This window comes from Cheilinus undulatus, linkage group 21 (genome assembly GCF_018320785.1).
Source record: "Cheilinus undulatus linkage group 21, ASM1832078v1, whole genome shotgun sequence".
Taxonomy (NCBI): domain Eukaryota; kingdom Metazoa; phylum Chordata; class Actinopteri; order Labriformes; family Labridae; genus Cheilinus; species Cheilinus undulatus.
In genome coordinates, this window is record NC_054885.1 from 41,046,053 (window position 1) to 41,065,757 (window position 19,705).

Sequence of the window (19,705 nt, forward strand, 5' to 3'; positions counted from 1 at the left end):
TAGCAGCATTGGTGTTAGAGAGCAGCAGTCATCACCTGGTCTGATACTCCACCTGTTCACTGAAGGTTAACCTGGACTAAAGCAGCACAGATACAGAAGTCCTAAAACTAGGACTGGTTTTCCTTTAGTTGAAGGAGTTTTATCAGATTAACCAGAGGTGGCCTCATGAGAGATGGGAGTTCATTAACCAAAGAGGATTTAACAAAGCCATCATCAGTCTGAAGCTCATATCTACTGAGAGCAAAGAGGCCACCATGACTTATGCTGGCCACCAGGGCTAGACGTGAACTCTTTTGCTCAGCAGCCACTTAGGCTACTAGTTACTATAGCAACAACTAATGCAGAGAAACTCTGTTATAATCTAGCACCACTAGTATGAGACAAAACACATGCTCTGTTTCCCCTAATCAGAGACATTAGAGATTAAATGTTCTTTTAACCTCTGTGGGATTGAGGTCTGAGCTTTGGCTCCAGAACATTCCCCTTCTTGTCTTTAAACCATTTCTGTTAGCTTTCTCTGGATGCTTCAGCTCACTGTCTGACTAGAAAACAAATCTTCTCTAAGCCGTAGTTCTCTGTCAGACTGAAGAAGATTGTCCAGAATTCATTTTACCCTCTACCTCTACAAGCCTTTCAGGGCTGCTGAGAAGCATCCCCACAGCGTGATGCTGCCATCACTGTGCTCCATAGTTGGGTTTGTGTTGATGTGCAGACCAAACATAGCGTATTTTCTGTCTTTCAAAAAGCTCCATTTTGTTCCCATCAGACCAAAGAGGCTCTGATCAGGACAGTAAATTAACTGTCTAGATGCCAAGCACTGAGGATCACGTAGACAAAGAATCAGTAGCAACAAGCCTTGACTTTGACCACACCCCCACTGGCTATCAGAGGGTTAACCTTGCTGAAAATGAGCCAGCCTCAGAAAACGTAAAGTGCTGTTTTAGAATCTTCATGATCCATCATCACCGTCTTCACTCTAACAGAGCTCAGGAAGGACCTGACTTCCTGTTTCACCATAAAAGTTTTCTGAGGCAGAGACGGGCATTTTGGCTGCTTACTGATGGAGCTACGGTGTGTATAATGGTATTCAGGTCATCTGTGATCCACCATTTAAGAGCAGCCTACGATGATGACGTGTCGGAGTGTTTTATAAACCAGGGTCGGCTTCTCTGCCAGGCTGGAGGGAAATGATCCTCTGATGGTGGGGATCCAGAGAGAATGAATGAGCGAGCTGCCTCTAGCTCTCCTCTCTGAAGCTCTTCAGGGTCATGTTGTCTTTTCTTTTACTCTAAGCGTCTCTGAAATCAGAGGAAGGACTAAATAATCATCACAGAGGCCTGTAATGTTCCTCTCAGCCTCTAGGAGCCACTAACAGAGCTTTAGTAGGTCTCTCCTGTCCATCTCTCTCTGGAGACTCTCCCCTCCCTCCCCCCTCTCTGTTCAGAGCTGACTGCAGTGGTCGAGGCTCCGTCTCCCACTGGGGGCTGCGAGCGAGTGAGCGAGCGTTCCTGCTTATTCAGCATCTCTTGGCTGGTTCTTCCCCTCCTCCTCTGTTTTCATCCCTTCCTCCCAGCGTTGGTTCCCAGCAGGATTCAGAGAGAGTCCAACATACATTCATTAATTACACAACACTCTCTACATCCGCCTGTACATCAGATAGAGAGGGGAATAACAGAGCTGCACTGTTCCAGGATAGATCTAGAAATGTAGAATCAGGAGTCTCATTAGACCCACATTAACATGGATTATAAACATGATAACACTTCGAATAATGAAATGGAGAGCCTGCAGCTCAGGTTTGAGGGGGTTTCTTAATGAGGTGCAGACATTTATAAAGATTCGTGCATGTGAATGCTCCTTTTTCCTGCAGTCAGCACAAAACTCATCAACATATCTGAAGTGCCTGAATCCTCGGTGATTCGTAGAATAATAAAATTCTGCATTTAAGAAAAATCTTCAAACTAAAGGCAGACAAAAATGACTGAAGACTGAAAATGAGTCCAGTTAAACAAGAGAGAAGTGACAAAGGATGTAAGTTATATACAACCATTTAATAGAAGATACAGCGGGGTGTAATCAGCGTATAAACGTTATAACTACTGATTAGAGACCGTGGTGACGGTTCTCTCCTGTCTGTAACACACTAACTATTGATGAACTGCCCCTAAACCAGCGTTACCAAACCCTGCTCAGCCAAACCACTGAAGAATACATCTACAAGAGCCACGATCTAAGAGGTGAAAAGTGGCAATTAAAATAAGTTAAAGGTGGCAAAAATGGTCAAAAATCAGCAAACACTGGGGGAAAAGTGGCAAAAATGTTGCAAAAAAATTAGCGTAAAGTGACTAGGATGGGACTAAAAATCAGAAAAAAGGTGGGAAATGGGCAAAAAGCATGAAAAGAGTGGAAAAATGGGAAATTAGTGGCATTTAATTTCATAAGGCAGCTTGAATGGCAAAAAGTGGCAAAAAGGGCAAAGGGGCAAAAAATTGCAAAAAGAGGGATAAAAGTGGTGAAAATGGGCCAAAAGCAGTAAAAATGGAATCAAAGTAGCAAAAAAGTGCAAATAAGTGCGATGGAAATATGCAGACAAAAATAGAGGCTAACAATTGACAATTAAAGCTGTGAGAGTGTGGAAACAAACTGATGAATGGATCATTTCTGAGGACAAATTTTCCTTTGGAAAGTTTCCTGGTGGAAATAAGACAAAGATGAGCCACAGACTGACTATCACTGGTCTAAACCACCAGAACCGTCCCTTTAAAAGATCCCAGAGTTTATTCTGACGCTGAGATGGATGCAGACAGATGTTGGAGCTGGATCAGCTGATACCCCGTCCCGCCCCCTTCAGCCTGGTTTTGGCATCGATCAGCAGACTTACTGGCATTTTTCTGTACTCCAGCATTTTCTGCATGTCTCAGGTAGACGGAGCTTTACTCCACCATCATCTCCCTCTCTCTCTCTCTCTCTCTTTTATCTTCTGCTCTTCTCAGTTTAGATTCATGCTCCCATCACGCCTCCTGTTCCTCCGTTTTGGTGTAAATGTTTGAACCTTCATTCACTTCCTGTTGAGCTGATCTCTGACGGAGATTGCTGATATTCTGATGTTTGCTGTGTCAGATTAGACCATCATAGAGTCGACCCGTCAGTCCTGGACTCATACATGCCAACAGGAAAGACAGGAAAACAATTCTTGACCAGATTCATCTAGGGGGCGGAGCCTGACCTCCTGTACAGCCTGGTGTGTCTGATTCTGTTCTCCTTGTCTCATAAGTTTATGACTTTGTAGACCTCCTAGAAGAAGAAAGAAGAAGAGACGGTCCTGCTCTGTCTGGCCTGCATCCTGTTTGCTTGTGTTCACACTGAACCAGACTGTGGGGCCCGGTTTACTCTGATCCAGGTCCTGGTCCAGCCAGGTTCTCTACTATTCTGGGTTCACCTCTGCCTCGCTGTAAAGCCAACAGCTCGTAGTTTCAGAACATTTCCTCTCCTTCTTATCCTCACACAAGTTTCTTCCTCCTCAAACTCCAGTGAAATAAAAAGCTCAGCCTGTCGCAGCAGGAGAGACGGCAGAGAGGAGAGGAGGCAGAGATAAAGGAAGTAAAGATGTTGTCTGGATGGCACCCGTTGGATGTTTTTGTGTATTTTTGTGATTCTCACAGAAGAACACAGGGCAGAGATTGGGGAACAGGAGAGCTGATCTCAGCAACTTTTCTTTTTTTGGAGCCCCGAGTGACAGCGAGAGAGAGAGATAAGTTTGATTTTGGCCGAGCGGAGGAAAGTTTCTGCAAACTTGTGAGGAGATGTCAGAGAGACGGCCTGTGTTTGGGTCCAGAAAGACCAAAGACTAAAGAGCGGCATGGATTGATAAGATAACGGGCTGGGAGAAGTCCTCAGATTAACCCTGAAAACCCAGCAGCTGTTGGACCTCGGTCTTTGCTCTATCCAGGACTGAAGTGAACCCCACAGTCCTGGAGGCTGGGCTGGACGATCATGTCACCAGAAAACATAACAAACATGATCATTTCCTGTCTGAGGCTGATTCACTCTCTGGTTTGGTTCCTGTTTTGACATTAATGTTGACATTGATGGTGGCGGTCTACGAGGCGTCTTTAACATGCTGCTGTGTCAGACTTCCTGTTGGAGCTAATCAGCTGCTCGTCTGCTGTTGCCTCATTGGTCTTGGTTGGTGCGGTGCGTGCTGCAGAAACTCAACCACTGAGGCGTGGTTAGCTCTGGGGTTAGCACGCTGGTTTGCAGATCGACCAAGAAGAAGAGACAACCATGACATCACCGAGCTCATCCATCCTGCTCCTCTGGAGGTTTTTTATTCTAGAGACGCCCACGTCGACCTACAACTCAGAGGGTGACATGGACCCGTGCTGCACAGATACGGCGCTTTAGGGTCAGGTGAACTTGGATCCAGGACTTGAGACTAATTTTAGTCTGCTGCCTTCTGCAGATGATGACTGTGTGTTTAGAGACATTTAAAGCTTCATAAAGAAGGGCATGGTTGGAGCAGCGCTACTCAACCCTGCTCAGCCAAACTGTTGAAAAGTATCTTTACCAGAGCCACAATAGAAGTCAGTGGTTTTCAAACTTTACTGCCCAAGGCACACCATATTTAAATCAATAGAAAAAAGACGTTAAAATAATATTAGTGAAGGTGGCCTGTAAGGAGAGATAAAGGGAGAGCTTTCTGGGGCCCAGCCAACTGGGGGATCATGGAGATGGCAAAAGTGGGCAAAAAATAGCAAAACAAAGTCAGAAATGGGTAAAAACTGGTATAAAAGTGGCCAAACAATGGGTGAAGTTGGCAAGAATTTGTTGAAAGTGTCAAAATTGTGGCAAAAATGGGTGAAAAGTGACAAAAAAGGGCAGAATTGGGCAAAAAAAGTGGTCAATCAAAGGCAAAAGTGGATGAAAATTGTCAAACGTGGCATAAATGGGTTGAAAGTGTTAAAGAGGTGGCAACATAGTTAACAAATGGCAGAAAAGTGACAAAAAAGGGTTAAAGTTGCAATGAAATGGTAAAAAGGGGTTAGAAGTGATCAAGAAGGAGTGAAATGCATCAAAAGTGTTGAAAAGTAGTGGCAAAAAAGCAGCAAAATGGTTTAAGCTGTCAAAAGAACCACTGCAATCACACAAAATGAGCTTGCCATGCATTTCAGCTCTAAATGAGGAGACTGTTAGCCAGGATGCTAGCACCAATGCTACTGATCCAACACACACACACACTGATATCATCAATTCATCACAACTGGAGAGGTCCAGTCTGTGGGTTTTATTCCAGCCAGATCTGTGGGCAGGCCTGGTTACAGCAGGCTACCTGCCATGAAGTCATAATAACGTATGAATGTACAAGTTCCCACGGCGCACCTGGACCTGCCTCAAGGCACACTAGTGGACCCTGCTACACCCCCTGAGAACCGCTGATACGATGATGAAGAGGGGCCAAAATGGCTTAAAGTAGCAATAACAATAAGTAACAGGGGCTAAAACCGTCTCAAAGCAGCAAAAAGCTGAGTCTGAGTCCTCCATCCTGGTTTTTAGAGTCCTGGTCCCAGCTGTAAATAATCTCTGAGTCCTCCATCCTGGTCTTTAGAGTCCTGGTCCCAGCAGTAATGATCTCTGAGTCCTCCATCCTGGTTTTTAGAGTCCTGGTCCCAGCAGTAATGATCTCTGAGTCCTCCATCCTGGTTTTTAGAGTCCTGGTCCCAGCAGTAATGATCTCTGAGTCCTCCATCCTGGTTTTTAGAGTCCTGGTCCCAGCTGTAATGATCTCCTCTCTGTGTCCTCCATCCTGGTTTTTATAGTCCTGGTCCCAGCAGTAATGATCTCTGAGTCCTCCATGCTGGTTTTTGGAGTCCTGGTCCCAGCAGTAATGATCTCCTCTCTGAGTCCTCCATCCTGGTTTTTATAGTCCTGGTCCCAGCAGTAATGATCTCTGAGTCCTCCATCCTGGTTTTTAGAGTCCTGGTCCCAGCAGTAATGATCTCTGAGTCCTCCATCCTGGTTTTTAGAGTCCTGGTCCCAGCAGTAATGATCTCTGTGTCCTCCATCCTGGTTTTTAGTCCTGGTCCCAGCAGTACTGATCTCTGAGTCCTCCATCCTGGTCTTTAGAGTCCTGGTCCCAGCAGTAATGATCTCTGAGTCCTCCATCCTGGTTTTTATAGTCCTGGTCCCAGCAGTAATGATCTCTGAGTCCTCCATCCTGGTTTTTAGAGTCCTGGTCCCAGCAGTAATGATCTCTGAGTCCTCCATCCTGGTTTTTAGAGTCCTGGTCCCAGCTGTAATGATCTCCTCTCTGAGTCCTCCATCCTGGTTTTTAGAGTCCTGGTCCCAGCAGTAATGATCTCTGAGTCCTCCATCCTAGTTTTTAGAGTCCTACTCCCAGCAGTAATGATCTCTGAGTCCTCCATCCTGGTTTTTAGAGTCCTGGTCCCAGCAGTAATGATCTCTGAGTCCTCCATCCTGGTCTTTAGAGTCCTGGTCCCAGCAGTAATGATCTCTGAGTCCTCCATCCTGGTTTTTAGAGTCCTGGTCCCAGCAGTAATGATCTCTGAGTCCTCCATCCTGGTTTTTAGAGTCCTGGTCCCAGCTGTAATGATCTCCTCTCTGAGTCCTCCATCCTGGTTTTTAGAGTCCTGGTCCCAGCTGTAATGATCTCCTCTCTGAGTCCTCCATCCTGGTTTTTAGAGTCCTACTCCCAGCAGTAATGATCTCTGAGTCCTCCATCCTGGTTTTTAGAGTCCTGGTCCCAGCAGTAATGATCTCTGAGTCCTCCATCCTGGTTTTTATAGTCCTGGTCCCAGCAGTAATGATCTCTGAGTCCTCCATCCTAGTTTTTAGAGTCCTGCTCCCAGCAGTAATGATCTCTGAGTCCTCCATCCTGGTTTTTAGAGTCCTGGTCCCAGCAGTAATGATCTCTGAGTCCTCCATCCTGGTTTTTAGAGTCCTGCTCCCAGCAGTAATGATCTCTGAGTCCTCCATCCTGGTTTTTAGAGTCCTGGTCCCAGCAGTAATGATCTCCTCTCTGAGTCCTCCATCCTGGTCTTTAGAGTCCTGGTCCCAGCAGTAATGATCTCTGAGTCCTCCATCCTGGTTTTTAGAGTCCTGGTCCCGGCAGCAATGATCTCCTCTCTGAGTCCTCCATCCTGGTTTTTAGAGTCCTGGTCCCAGCAGTAATGATCTCTGAGTCCTCCATCCTGGTCTTTAGAGTCCTGGTCCCAGCAGTAATGATCTCTGAGTCCTCCATCCTGGTCTTTAGAGTCCTGGTCCCAGCAGTAATGATCTCTGAGTCCTCCATCCTGGTCTTTAGAGTCCTGGTCCCAGCAGTAATGATCTCTGAGTCCTCCATCCTGGTCTTTAGAGTCCTGGTCCCAGCAGTAATGATCTCCTCTCTGAGTCCTCCATCCTGGTTTTTATAGTCCTGGTCGCAGCAGTAATGATCTCTGAGTCCTCCATCCTGGTTTTTAGAGTCCTGGTCCCGGCAGCAATGATCTCCTCTCTGAGTCCTCCATCCTGGTTTTTAGAGTCCTGGTCCCAGCAGTAATGATCTCTGAGTCCTCCATCCTGGTCTTTAGAGTCCTGGTCCCAGCAGTTATGATCTCTGAGTCCTCCATCCTGGTCTTTAGAGTCCTGGTCCCAGCAGTAATGATCTCCTCTCTTTCAGGTTTCGGATCGACTCATGAGCAGTGAGCAGGATCAGCTGAGGGTGAGTCTGGAACAACCCACCTTTCTTTTACACATGTTCTGTCCTGCTGTCATCCTGCTGACGGGACCATAGGTTTCTGTGGTCATTGTTTCCAGGGGGACACATTAGCTGCAGCACCCAGACGGCAGGAGAGAGTGTGTGGGGGGGGGCAGTAATGGTTGGTGTAGAGGCAGCTCACCTGTGGCTGCTGTTGTGGTTGTAGGTAAAATCAGAATGCTGATTCAGCGGTGGCGGCGTGCTGTGTCTGGTGTTGTTGTTTCAGACGGCGCCACCTTCCTGTGAATAAAACGCTGCAGCACTAACAGGAACGGTCCTGTTTGATAGGAGACATGTTTTTACTCTGCAGATATTTCCTGTTACATCCCCTCGCCGTCCTTTTAATCAGCGTGTGTGCCTGTGCTGATATTTCCCAGCATGCCTCTGACACGTATGAACGATTGTTTATGATTTAAGAGCACATGAGCGTGTTTTGCCCTCATTACTGACTGACAGGAGACGGGGAATAAACGGTGAGCCTCATTATAAATCCTGCAGAAGGAGCAGCTCATATCCTCTCTTAATGAGTCACACATCTCGCCTTTGCTGTCTTCTCCTCTCGGGGGATTGTGGGTATTTTATTGCTGGGTTAAGCAAAACAGAGTTATTTATTCCATCTACCTCCAATAACCAGGAGTAATCCTTTAAAAAGAATAAAGTGCGTGAAGAGCGGCCGTGCTGGAGCTTTGAAGGCGTGCAGCACCAGTCTCATTAAAGTGTGGGAACATTTAGAGTCTAAAAATAACTGGGAGCCTCACAGTTATTATTCATACCGCCGCATCTTATTGTAATCCCCTCTCACACAGCTACCAGCCTGTTTCATTTATTTTTAATTGTCCATAAAGAAAGAGACGAGTGTTTCCTGCAGGATAATGAGGAAATGAAGCAAACAGATCACACTGGCAGATTGGAGCTTTTTTATTTGGTCACTTTGCCTCCGGGACGTTTTCTCTTTTATAATCTTCACTTTTTATTTCCTCCATGATAAAGCCGTTTCACCTCAGTTTTCTTTTAGTCTTTCTGCAGTCTGTGACCCCAGGTGACCTCAGAAACACGGCCTAAAGCTCTGATCCATACGTTTGATTATTGATTGTTGAACTCTGGCTCCATCCTGACTGCTGAACAAATGTAACCTGCAGAAATCTGAGGGGGAGCAAAACTCCTGGACCTTAAAGCTGCAGTAGGTAGAATATTAGCTCTGTAAGATCCCTGCTGATATGACTGTAGCTGATTTCTCTGGTTACCTCACATATTTCTGATAATCCCTCAGGTTTAGAGTTGTAACGGGACACTTCATCGCTCAACAGCTGTCATAAAAGCATCACTACTCCTGCCATTAGATGACAGTAAACATCAGGGCTGACAGCGCTTTTGAACATGGTTTTTCCTTCCTTTGGTGCATCGGCTCCCAGTATGCCGACATTTTCTCTCACATTTGACCACAAAACCAGACCAGAGTTTGTCTGACAGGTCTTTGCTTCGGCCCGTTATTCAGCAGCAGCGTAGACGTCACTGAGAACAGCAGAGGAACACTGAAGTCTGTCCATGCTGCAGACATGTTTGCAGTCAGGGCCGATGTTAGACTGATGCATCTGTGCATCCAGCAGATTTCTATTATTGACATTAAGAAGCTCAGGGTGTCCGCAGGTTTCAACAAGTCAAATTTAAGACTTTTTAAGACTTTTTTAACCCTTTAAGCACCAAAGTCCCAAAATTGCGACAAGCAACATTGCTGAATTAAACAGGCTCTAGCTGCAAATATGGTGCCTAATGTTGTTTCTACTTTACACCAGGAGATGGCGGACATGAGTAACTTCAGTCCCAGCAGCATTTGTGGGCGTGTTTCTATCCAAAGTTTTGGAGGGAGAGAGTTTGAAAGACGCACCGCCAGGCGAGGAAATGAGGAAGTGGTAGAAGTGGTTGTAGTCGGAGTTTAAAGGAGAGAAAGAGAGTGAATTTTAGTGAGAATACTCACAATGTCAGGAGGAATAGAGAATTATTTACCGCTCTGACGATGACGTTCAGTCGTCCGGTGAGACTGAGACTGCCAGTGTGTTGGAGCCAAAGCGACTCTGAGCGCCATGAGAGTCCTCCAGTAGCACATAACGAAGCCGATGCTTTTCCTCACAGAGGCCGGGGAGGGGACGTGGTGGGGGTTGCAGGGGTGGTCAAAACACGAAAATTGACGGAGGTAGGGGAATAAAAAACACAGCGGAGGTAGGGGCAGACGTGGTAGAAGCAATGGCAGTGGAGGCCACCTGGTGATGTCAGAATATGCAAATTAGATGAGTGAATTTACTCCCATCACAAACTTTGGGTCATACTGAAGAGTTTTCTCATTTACAGCACGCCTTTATCTCTAACCACTTTCAACCTACAGCTTTTGAAATCTTGATATCACAATTGAATATTTTCTTGAAGAAACTGTGGCGCCCAAAGGGTTCAGACCATGATGGATACAATTTCAGACCCATTTCACATCCATACTGGCAAAACAGTACAAAAGACATGAAGGAAAATTGGAGGCCTGGAATTACTTACAAAGTAAATGAATTTATTCACAGCTCTTCCACACTGGAATACACAATGTTTAACCTAACTAGAAACACCAGAAGTCTCTGTGTTGTGAACTAATATTTGTTAGAATGAAAAAATACTGGCAAACATTGTAATAAACAACTCTACAGCCAACAGCCATTGTGTGTGTGTGTGTGTGTGTGTGTGTGTGTGTACACAACAACTATTCTACATTATCTGAGCTCTTGTCCCTTGGCTGCAGTCTCCTCCATGAAGTTCTTGACCTCTGCTATTTATTTATTTATTTATTTATTTATTTTTGCATTAAACTGTTCGTTCTGGAGCCACAGATCGTTGAACTTGCACTTACCCTTCTTACACAAGTCATTCGGCTTTGCTGTGGGCTTTCATTAAGTTTTCTCCGCTGTAACACACCGCGGCGTGCTCAGCAGACTCGCTGGTTGTGCTCGATAAATTCTGACCAGGCTGCACAGGAACTGTAGTTCTGTTTTGTGGTTATCTTATCTTAAAAGCGAGACTGAAGTTTATCCATTTGTCTTAAATAAAAGTAACATTAATACATTTTAAGACCTTTCAAAATCGTATTTAAGAGATTTTATGAGATTTTAAGAGAATTTTAAACATTTTAAGGCCTTAAATTCAAATGATTGGATTTATTTAGATTATTTAGATGTTTTAAGACCCTGGAAGCCGCTCTCTATGAGGGTTTCACTGAACAGTAGACCACTGTTTTGGTTTCATGGATGAATTTCTCATAATGAAGAAGAAAAGCTGTTAAAGTAAACCTTCTGGTTCACGCTGCAAGCCTGAAGCATCCTGGGACCGCTAACACCAGGAAGAGCACTCTCTCTAAATATGTGAACTCTTTCAATCAAACTTTATTTATAAAACACTTTTTATTCAAGCAGATTCTGATGTCCTCTAAACTTGGTGGTTTTTGTCTCAGATCCAGCAGCTGCGTCGTTTTTAGTCCCTGGTGTGAGAAAGCGTGTGCTCAGCTCTTTATAATCTGGATGAATGAAAACGGTCATGTTTATAAAAACAGCTTCCTACATCTCTCTGCATCTCCTACTGAGGAGACGGAAACATTAGCATCCTGCTGCAGGGAGCAGGGTTAGCTCTTTGGCTCCATGTCTGTCTTTACTCACACACACAAACACTCAGAGACACACACTCAGAGACACACACATTAACACACACTTAAACACTCTCAGAGAAGTGGTGGCTAAGCAGGAACTGACCCGCAGCAGCAGAGAGGAAGAGAGAGCAGAGGAGCGCTGACAGTCTCCTCCAGGCTGAGATGTTGACGATGTTGAGCTGAATATTCGGAGGAACCCCCGTCACACACTCACACACTCACACACCTGTGTTTAAGGTGAAGGAGCGGCGTGGAGAGAGCTGGAGGACTGATGATGATGATGTATCTGTGGGTAAGTCCACCCTCTCTCTGGCTGCTCGCTGAATTCCTGCTGAGACGTAAAAACCTGCTGCAGACCACGCTCGGTCATCAGAGCAGGAGAAAGTTGTTAGCTTTAAAGCTACATTAGCCTTAGCTTAGCATGGAGCTAACATGTAAGCGTGCACTCATGTTACTCTAGGATGGAGCCGTCTCTCTCATCATGACTCCGTCTTTAAACCTCTGTGTGTTTTTGAGCTTTAGAAGGAGATGTGTGAACACCAGGGCCGTGTCAGAGGGGAGATATGCTCCATGAATTTTACTGGCCACCCCAAAAATCCAGAAGTGTGATTGGTTATTTGCCTTGTTAGAGGTGGAACAGGTTGGATTTAGATGTTTTACCTGTGTTGTATGTAGTTTTCCCTCCATGTCAGTTAGAGGTGTAGAGACGATCTCAGATCAGGGACAGTTCGAGAACGACTACAGAACCGGCTCTTTTACTACCAACTCAGAGCCTTCTCCATAGTCACCCCTTCCCTCTGGAGCTCTCTCCCAACTCAAATTCAACACTGCTCAGACCTACCCCCCTTTAAACCACTGCTCAGACCTACCCCCCTTTAAATCCCTGCTCAGACCTACCCCCCTTTAAACCACTGCTCAGACCAACCCCCCTTTAAATCCCTGCTCAGACCTACCCACATGGTTTTTGTTTTGTGTTGACTTTGCCTGCTTTTAGTTTTTATGAAATAACTTTATAGATAAAATGTATAATTATGATTATTATTATTATTATTATTATTATTATTATTATTAGTATTATTATATTGTTTTCATTATTATCAGTATTATTATTGTATTTATAATTACTAATTATCTTAGTAGTATAACTATTATTATTTATATTATAATTATTATTGTTATTATTTTCTATTTTATTATCATTAGAATAATAATAATATAATAATTATTATTATTATATTATTATTATTATTATTGTTGTTATAATTATATTATTATTATTATATTGTTATTATTATCATTATTATTATTATTATTATTTTCTATTTTTATTATCATTATTATTATTTTTATTATTGTAATTGTTATCATTATTATTATTTTTATTATTATTACAAAGAAAACAAGACAATCTGCAAAAAATATATGAAGATATATTTATTTAAAAAAGGAAAATATAGAAAACAGAAAAAGTTGCTTATAATCTTTTTTAGCACATGTTTAGCGCTTTGCAGGAAATGTATAGCTGTGATTTGTTGGTAATTTTTTACACTGTTAAATTTTAATATTTGCAACATCACACACATAAAAAAAATCAAATTAAAAATGTTAAAATAAGCAGTAACTTTTTTGTTCACAAAATGCTTTAAATCGACGTGACTCTACATTTATCTATATTGGTATAGTAATTAAAATGAAAACGTTTATTATATGTTTGTAAGTAATCACAGGGGTTTTAATGATAATATCAAACAGGGCTCTTTGGCATCAGAGTTAGGTTAAAGGGAAGTCGTCATGGTAACGCCCCTGTTCACCATTTCACTTCTAAGATGATATGTAGGACATTTTCTCTGAACTGTTGATAAAGGAGTGTCCATCATTTAAAGTTTAGACCTATAAACATGTCTGCAGAGATTCTTACTCTTTTCAAAAGTGCCTCTTTTTGCATTTTTCTCCTCTTTTTTAAAGCTGCAGTTTGTGAAAACAGGATTGAAATCCCTTCACCATCACAGAAGTCCTGACTGTGTGAACTCAGTCACTCTGTACCTCTTAGTCCCCATCATAGCCAGCCAATAATAATGACAACACTCCTGTAATGATAGCGCCCCCTTCAGACGGGCTGCACCGCTGCGTGCTGACTCAGGCCGTTTGCAGAGGGAGCGTGCTAACTGGGAAAATCAGTCCACCTTAAATGAGAGACGGTTTGATTCTGATTTCAGTCGTCTCCTCTCTGCAGCGCCGCTCCGTCTGAAGAGTTCATTTTTAATTGAGATTAGAGTCGGCCGCTGCCCCGCAGAGACCCAAACAAATTTAGAAAAAGATTCCTTTAAAACACGCTCACTGGAGTCTGTTTCATGAATGAGGAACTCCACAAATCTATCACATTACAATCGAATTTCCCCCGGGCTCTGTATAAAGTTTTCTGCAAATTGAGAAGGCGCTTCATTTCTCGGGGCTTTATTAAGATTCAAACTCCTGCAGCCCCAAAGAAACGATCATTAGAATCAATATTCAATTTGAAGGCGGCCGCTCGTGATGGCGGGCCGCGCTTCATATAAATGTCAGAGAGATTTAACGCTGACGTACACACCGGGGACGGCTCGTCTCTGTTCATATTGATTCTCAGACATTATAGAGAGAATATTCAGGGAAGTCTGAGCGGCTGCATAATGAAAGGGAGTGGAGTTAGCTTAAAGAGGCTAAATGTCATAAATCAGACTAAATGCAGGCAGGATGCGGCTGGAACAGGAGGCTGAATGAAGAAGCAGACGTCTTTTAGCCCAGCGTGGTTAAACCTGCATGGTCACATGGTCACTGACGGTGTTTGGTCCAAGAACCATGGTCAGAGAGAGGACGGAGAGAACGGCGGCTCAGCCAGCTCTCCTCCCATCATGGTTCCATTATAACATGAAGCGTGGAGGATGGAGTCATCAGACGCCACTCCTCAGGCCCGACAGCAGCGCTGCAACGCTGACAGGGTCACAGGAAGATCAGGAGGAAGTTAAAAACATGGGGCTGTAAGGATGGAGGAGCAGGATCAGAGAGAGGAGGGTTCAACAGGAAGAAAGCACCAGGAAGTCCTGGCTGCATTTCTCTACTAGATTATTCTGACCGTCTCTCACTGATTATGAGTTTTACTTTCAGTTTACTTTTTTCTTTTGTCTACTGAGTCGTATACGACAGGAAGAGACGTGTTATTTAACGTTAAATAACTTTTCATCCATAAATCAAAGCCACTTGTATGCTCAGAAAGCCCTCCAGCACTAACTCTGATATTACACGACTTTTTTGTCCGTTTTTAATCAATTCTCTGAATGTTCCTGCAGCTAGCTGGTTAGCCTTCCACCCCAATGTCTGTTTGCATCCCAGAATGCATTGTGACTGGACTGTGGCAGGCTGTTCCATCGTCACGTCACGCCTTGTGAGTGAATCATGATTGAGAGAAGGAGACACAGAGATGCCGTGACGTGTCCCTCAGTCGTGTTTTAAAGACTCTTGGTCACAGAATGATTTTTTTTTTAAATCCTTTTGTCCTCAAGAAACGGGAGAACAAGTCTGTGGAGTAAATCCCTCAGTCATTCATGTTTATCGTGTTTGATTCTCGTGACATCACTGCAGCACACGTCCTCTTAACCCTCTATGCTGCAGTGTTGCCTGTAGGCATCATACCACTTTTTGGCCTTGAGCACTCACATAATACATTCCCAAGTATGATCGAATACTTTTAAACAATGACAGGACCTTAAGTAAGCCATGAAAGTGTTCTGACTCGTCATCTGACGCTCTGGATGCCATCTTGAACACTTTTTGTGCAGACATTCTTACACTAAACAGCTCAGCCACTGTGCTGCAAAGGAACTGCAAGAAAATATATTTTCCAGATCTTTCTGAGGCTGGAAAAAAGTGTACATAATTATTGGTGGGTACAGTTTAATTTCTAGTAGTTAAATTTAGCATTTTTGATGAATAAATAATGGAAAATTGTTAAAATATACATGTTGCCTTGAGGCAACACCACACCATTATGGAGTACTGCAACCACTGCACTGTGATGGATTAACAATAATACCATTACATTTTGGTTTTGTGCATTTTAGTATAAATCTGTGATTACTGAAATAAAAACAAGGACAAGGTTGATCACGATGAGAATGAGGATGAGGACAGAGAGGGTAAATGTACAGCAATGAATATTACCAGAATACAGTAAGATCGATATTAGAAATAATTATTTTCATCATTAAAGTTCAAATAACATGAATTGCAACCTCTTGCAGCTACTTCACAATTCCAATATGCTTTAAGAAACTTTGTGTTCAAATTTTAAATCGTGTTTTTTCTTGTTCATTCCATTCCATAATGGTGCAGTGTTGCCTGAGGCAACGCGCCCCAAAAAGGACCCTTCAAAAATAAATAAATAAATAATTTTTTTCTTAGATTTTGTTTATTATGTCTATTTTATGACAAAAAACACCACAATTTTTTTTTCCACCTGGCATCATATTGTGCACCATAGTGGGTTAAAGCCCAGGCTGTCCTGATAAAAGGATGCTACTAGTTATTAAATGAACCTTGTTCTGTGAAGCTTTCCTAGAAAAGATTCCTCATGTCCAAGCGGGCGAACAACAGAAGTGGGCGGAGCATGGCGGTTTGTAGTGGGGTTACACCGTTAGCCAAGCTCATTAAATTAGATTTCATGTGTCCATGTTATTTTGGGGGTTTTGATTTAAATGAATTTAAGGTAAATCATAAATGTTGACACATGCGCTGGCCCCAGGCTGAACCCTGTGGAACACCACGCTGCTCTAAATCAGGGACCCGGTCCCATCCTGATTGTATCTGCAGGTGAAGGACCCTCTTCTTATCAGACAGTGAGGACCAAACTCTCATCCATCAACCTGCCAGCATCTTCATATTAACCACATTAAAGCTGTGGAGGAGCAGACCTCAGACAGGAGGTGGATGTGTACTCCCTGGTACTCGTCGATGCTGGTCTAGGTCCTGGGCTGGCGTCTGGTGCTGCTGGTGAATTATGCAGCCCTCTCTCTCTGAGTGCTGCTGAACAGGGACTCCATATGTTCCATCAGAGCAGCAGAAATATGATGTGAGAGCGGCTCGGGCTGACGGGGATTAATGGCCGGCACTGCAGCGAGGCGAGCAGAGTGCTGACACGGAGAGAGAGGGAGAGGGAGGACCAATCAGAGAGCAGGAATTTACAACGAACGGAGCGACAGCATTTGATTCAGGAGTGTAGGGGAGAGGAAGAGGAGCTGAGCTCTGCTGTAGGAGATCAGTGTGTGCAAGAACCAGATCCTTCTGTGTTTGGATGATTGGTCCTGATGTAAAACACATTTTTAAACCACTGACTGGATTTCAGATGTATGGGATCCACGCTCACGATAAAACTCATCTAAACTCACGTTTTTAAAATCTTCACCCTGTCCGCAGTTTTCCTAGACGTGTTTACAGAGACCTGAAACATGATTTATATATGACAGACCAGAATCCACAGAGAAACCTCCACAGCCTCCGTGTGGACAATTTAACCTAGGCTCTTTATTATCAGTTATTAATTTTCTCTTATTGCTGTTGTTTATACACTATATTGCCAAAAGTATTCACTCACCTGCCTTGACTCTCATATGAGCTTCAGTGACATCCCATTCTTAATCCATAGGGTTTAATCTGACGTGGGTCCACCCTTTGCAGCTATAACAGCTTCAACTCCTCTGGGAAGGCTTTCCACAGGTTTAGGAGTGTGTTTATGGGAATTTTTGACCATTCTTCCAGGAGCACATTTGTGAGGTCACACGCTGATGTTGGACGAGAAGGCCTGGCTCTCAGTCTCCGCTCTAATTCATCCCAAAGGTGTTCTATGTGGTTGAGGTCAGGACTCTGTGCAGGCCAGTCCAGTTGATCCACACCAAACTCTCTCCTCCATGTCTTTATGGACCTTGCTTTGTGCACTGGTGCACAGTCATGTTGGAACAAGAAGGGGCCATCCCCAAACTGTTCCCACAAAGTTGGGAGCATGGAATTGTCCAGAATCTCTTGGTCTGCTGAAGCATTCAGAGTTCCTTTGACTGGAACTAAGGGGCCAAGCCCAGCTCCTGAAGAACAAGCCCACACCATAATCCCCCCTCCACCAAACTTTACACTTGGCACAATGCAGTCAGACAAGTACCGTTCTCCTGGCAACCACCAAACCCAGACTGGACCATCAGATTGCCAGATAGAGAAGCGTGATTGGTCGCTCCAGAGGAGGCGTCTCCACTGCTCTAGAGTCCAGTGGCGGCGTGCTTTACACCACTGCATCCACGCTTTGCATTGCACTTGGTGATGTGTGGCTTGGATGCAGCTGTTACAATGGAAACCCATTCCATGAAGCTCTCTACCACTGTTCTTGAGCTAATCTGAAGGCAGCATGAAGTTTGGAGGTCTGTAGCCATTGACTCTGCAGAAAGTTGGCGACCTCTGTGCACTATGACCTCAGCATCCTCTGACCCCGCTCCGTCATTTTACGCGGCCTACCACTTGGTGGCTGAGTTACTGTCATTCCCAGTGGCTTCCACTTTGTTCTAATACCACTGACAGCTGACTGTGGAATATTTAGGAGGTGGCATCCTATCACAGTAGCACGCTCCCTCGAGGCTACGTAGAAAGCATCAAGCAGGACTAGCACATGCTCTTCCTATGCCGATAAGGAAACCCTGAGGCAGGGAGAGAAGCAGCAGACCCCAGAGCAGAGCAGACAGCACTGACAACAGAATAGCACTGATGAAATCAGGGGCAGGATGAAGGAGGAGCTGGGGTGGAGGAGGGCTGCAAGAGCAGCTTGCAGAGAGAGAGTGTAGCCAGGTTAGAACAGTTTAAATAAGCTAGCATGAGAGCAATTAGCCTATAGCATGCTGAAGAGCTAATCAGCTGGCTGTCAGCTGATGAGGGTTTGCATAATGCTGCATTCGATTGTACACGGAACTCGGATAAATCCAACCTCCGAATCTAAAAAGTGCAATAGAACAGCCCTTGAGCTCGGGACTCCGACTCGGGACTTTAGGTAGGATCCAAGCAGCCCTAGTTGGTCGGAATGACGTAGCAAAATGGCGTCGCACACCGTGAGAGTCACTTTCTCCTCTACTTTTACTTTTATGTGTTGTCCAATTTAGCATTTGTGTTACTACAGGCCTCTGCACAGCTCGCTTTGATGCCAGTGTAAGTTCAATGATGCATGCAGGATTCCCTCGCTGGTGCGTTCACGTCATACTGACAGCATATGGCGTTTCTCTTTCTCTCTCTCTCTCAAGTAGCTAATATATTTCCCCAACAGTAATTTTTGATCCTCGAAAAACATCAAAACAAACATCAGCTTACTGCGGCCGGCCACGTTTTCCAAGCTTATGCAAAGAAACGCATTTACCTCGGAAGTCGAAATTTCCGACCCGGATCTTTCCGAGTTCCGAGTACGCAGCACGAGATCAGCTGATCTCAGTTATGGCAGCATTTGACTCCATGAGCTAACGCTACATGCTTGAGTTACAAACACCAAAAATCACTAAAGTTGTAGCTTTTATGGATGCTGCTATCAGGCTCTGATCATCTATGACATCACTATAAAAACATGCACCACTTCCTCTTCGTTAGCACTGCTAGCATTAGCCACATTCTGTAGCATCCTGTCTTCTAGCGCTCAGCTCTGACTGCAGTCGTCTGAGGAGAAGTGGAGGGAATATAGCAGACCTTTACCACAACGACTGCACATGTGACTATGGAGGGTACTCGCTCGCCCTCTCTCTCTCTCGCTTCTATTGATTGAATGTGAGGAGATGTCTGAGGAGGAGAGGACTGTTCAGGGCAGGGGGAATAGACTCCCCTCAGCTCCCAGCTAATAGATAGCACAGATTGCCTGTGTGTGTGTGTGTGATGGTACAGATTGCCCGGTGTAAGCTGTTAGGCGGAGCGGCCTGTCTTTTCACGGGCTCCATTGACCGCAGCGCAGCGTGGAGACGCTCGCTTGCAGCCTGATGATCGGGGCCGATAACGGGCCTGATGTGGCTGAATGAGCCCCGCCGGAGCCCAGCGAGCAGGGAAATACAATTTGGTAAATAGTGATGCTTACTTGTGTGAGACAAATAGTCCATTTGGTCAATAATCAGGACAGCGGTCAGGCAGAAAGGCAGCAGGAAAGACGGAGAAGCAGGACAAAAGAGAGGATGGAACATGCAGGAGAGCACATTTGTTATCAGTGATGGCTGCTGTTTTTCAGCATCCTCTAAATCCTG

The 19,705-nt window shown here is 44.5% G+C and overlaps 1 protein-coding gene across 1 annotated transcript in view; it reads left to right on the plus strand.

The window, feature by feature from the left end:
• The window catches only part of rbfox1 (RNA binding fox-1 homolog 1), a 294,065-nt gene that overhangs the window by 121,173 nt on the left and 153,187 nt on the right, over positions 1-19,705 (plus strand). The window contains exon 3 of the mRNA XM_041816738.1: positions 7,676-7,717. Coding sequence (XP_041672672.1) covers positions 7,676-7,717 — 42 coding nt within the window. The remainder of the gene's footprint in view (positions 1-7,675; positions 7,718-19,705) is intronic.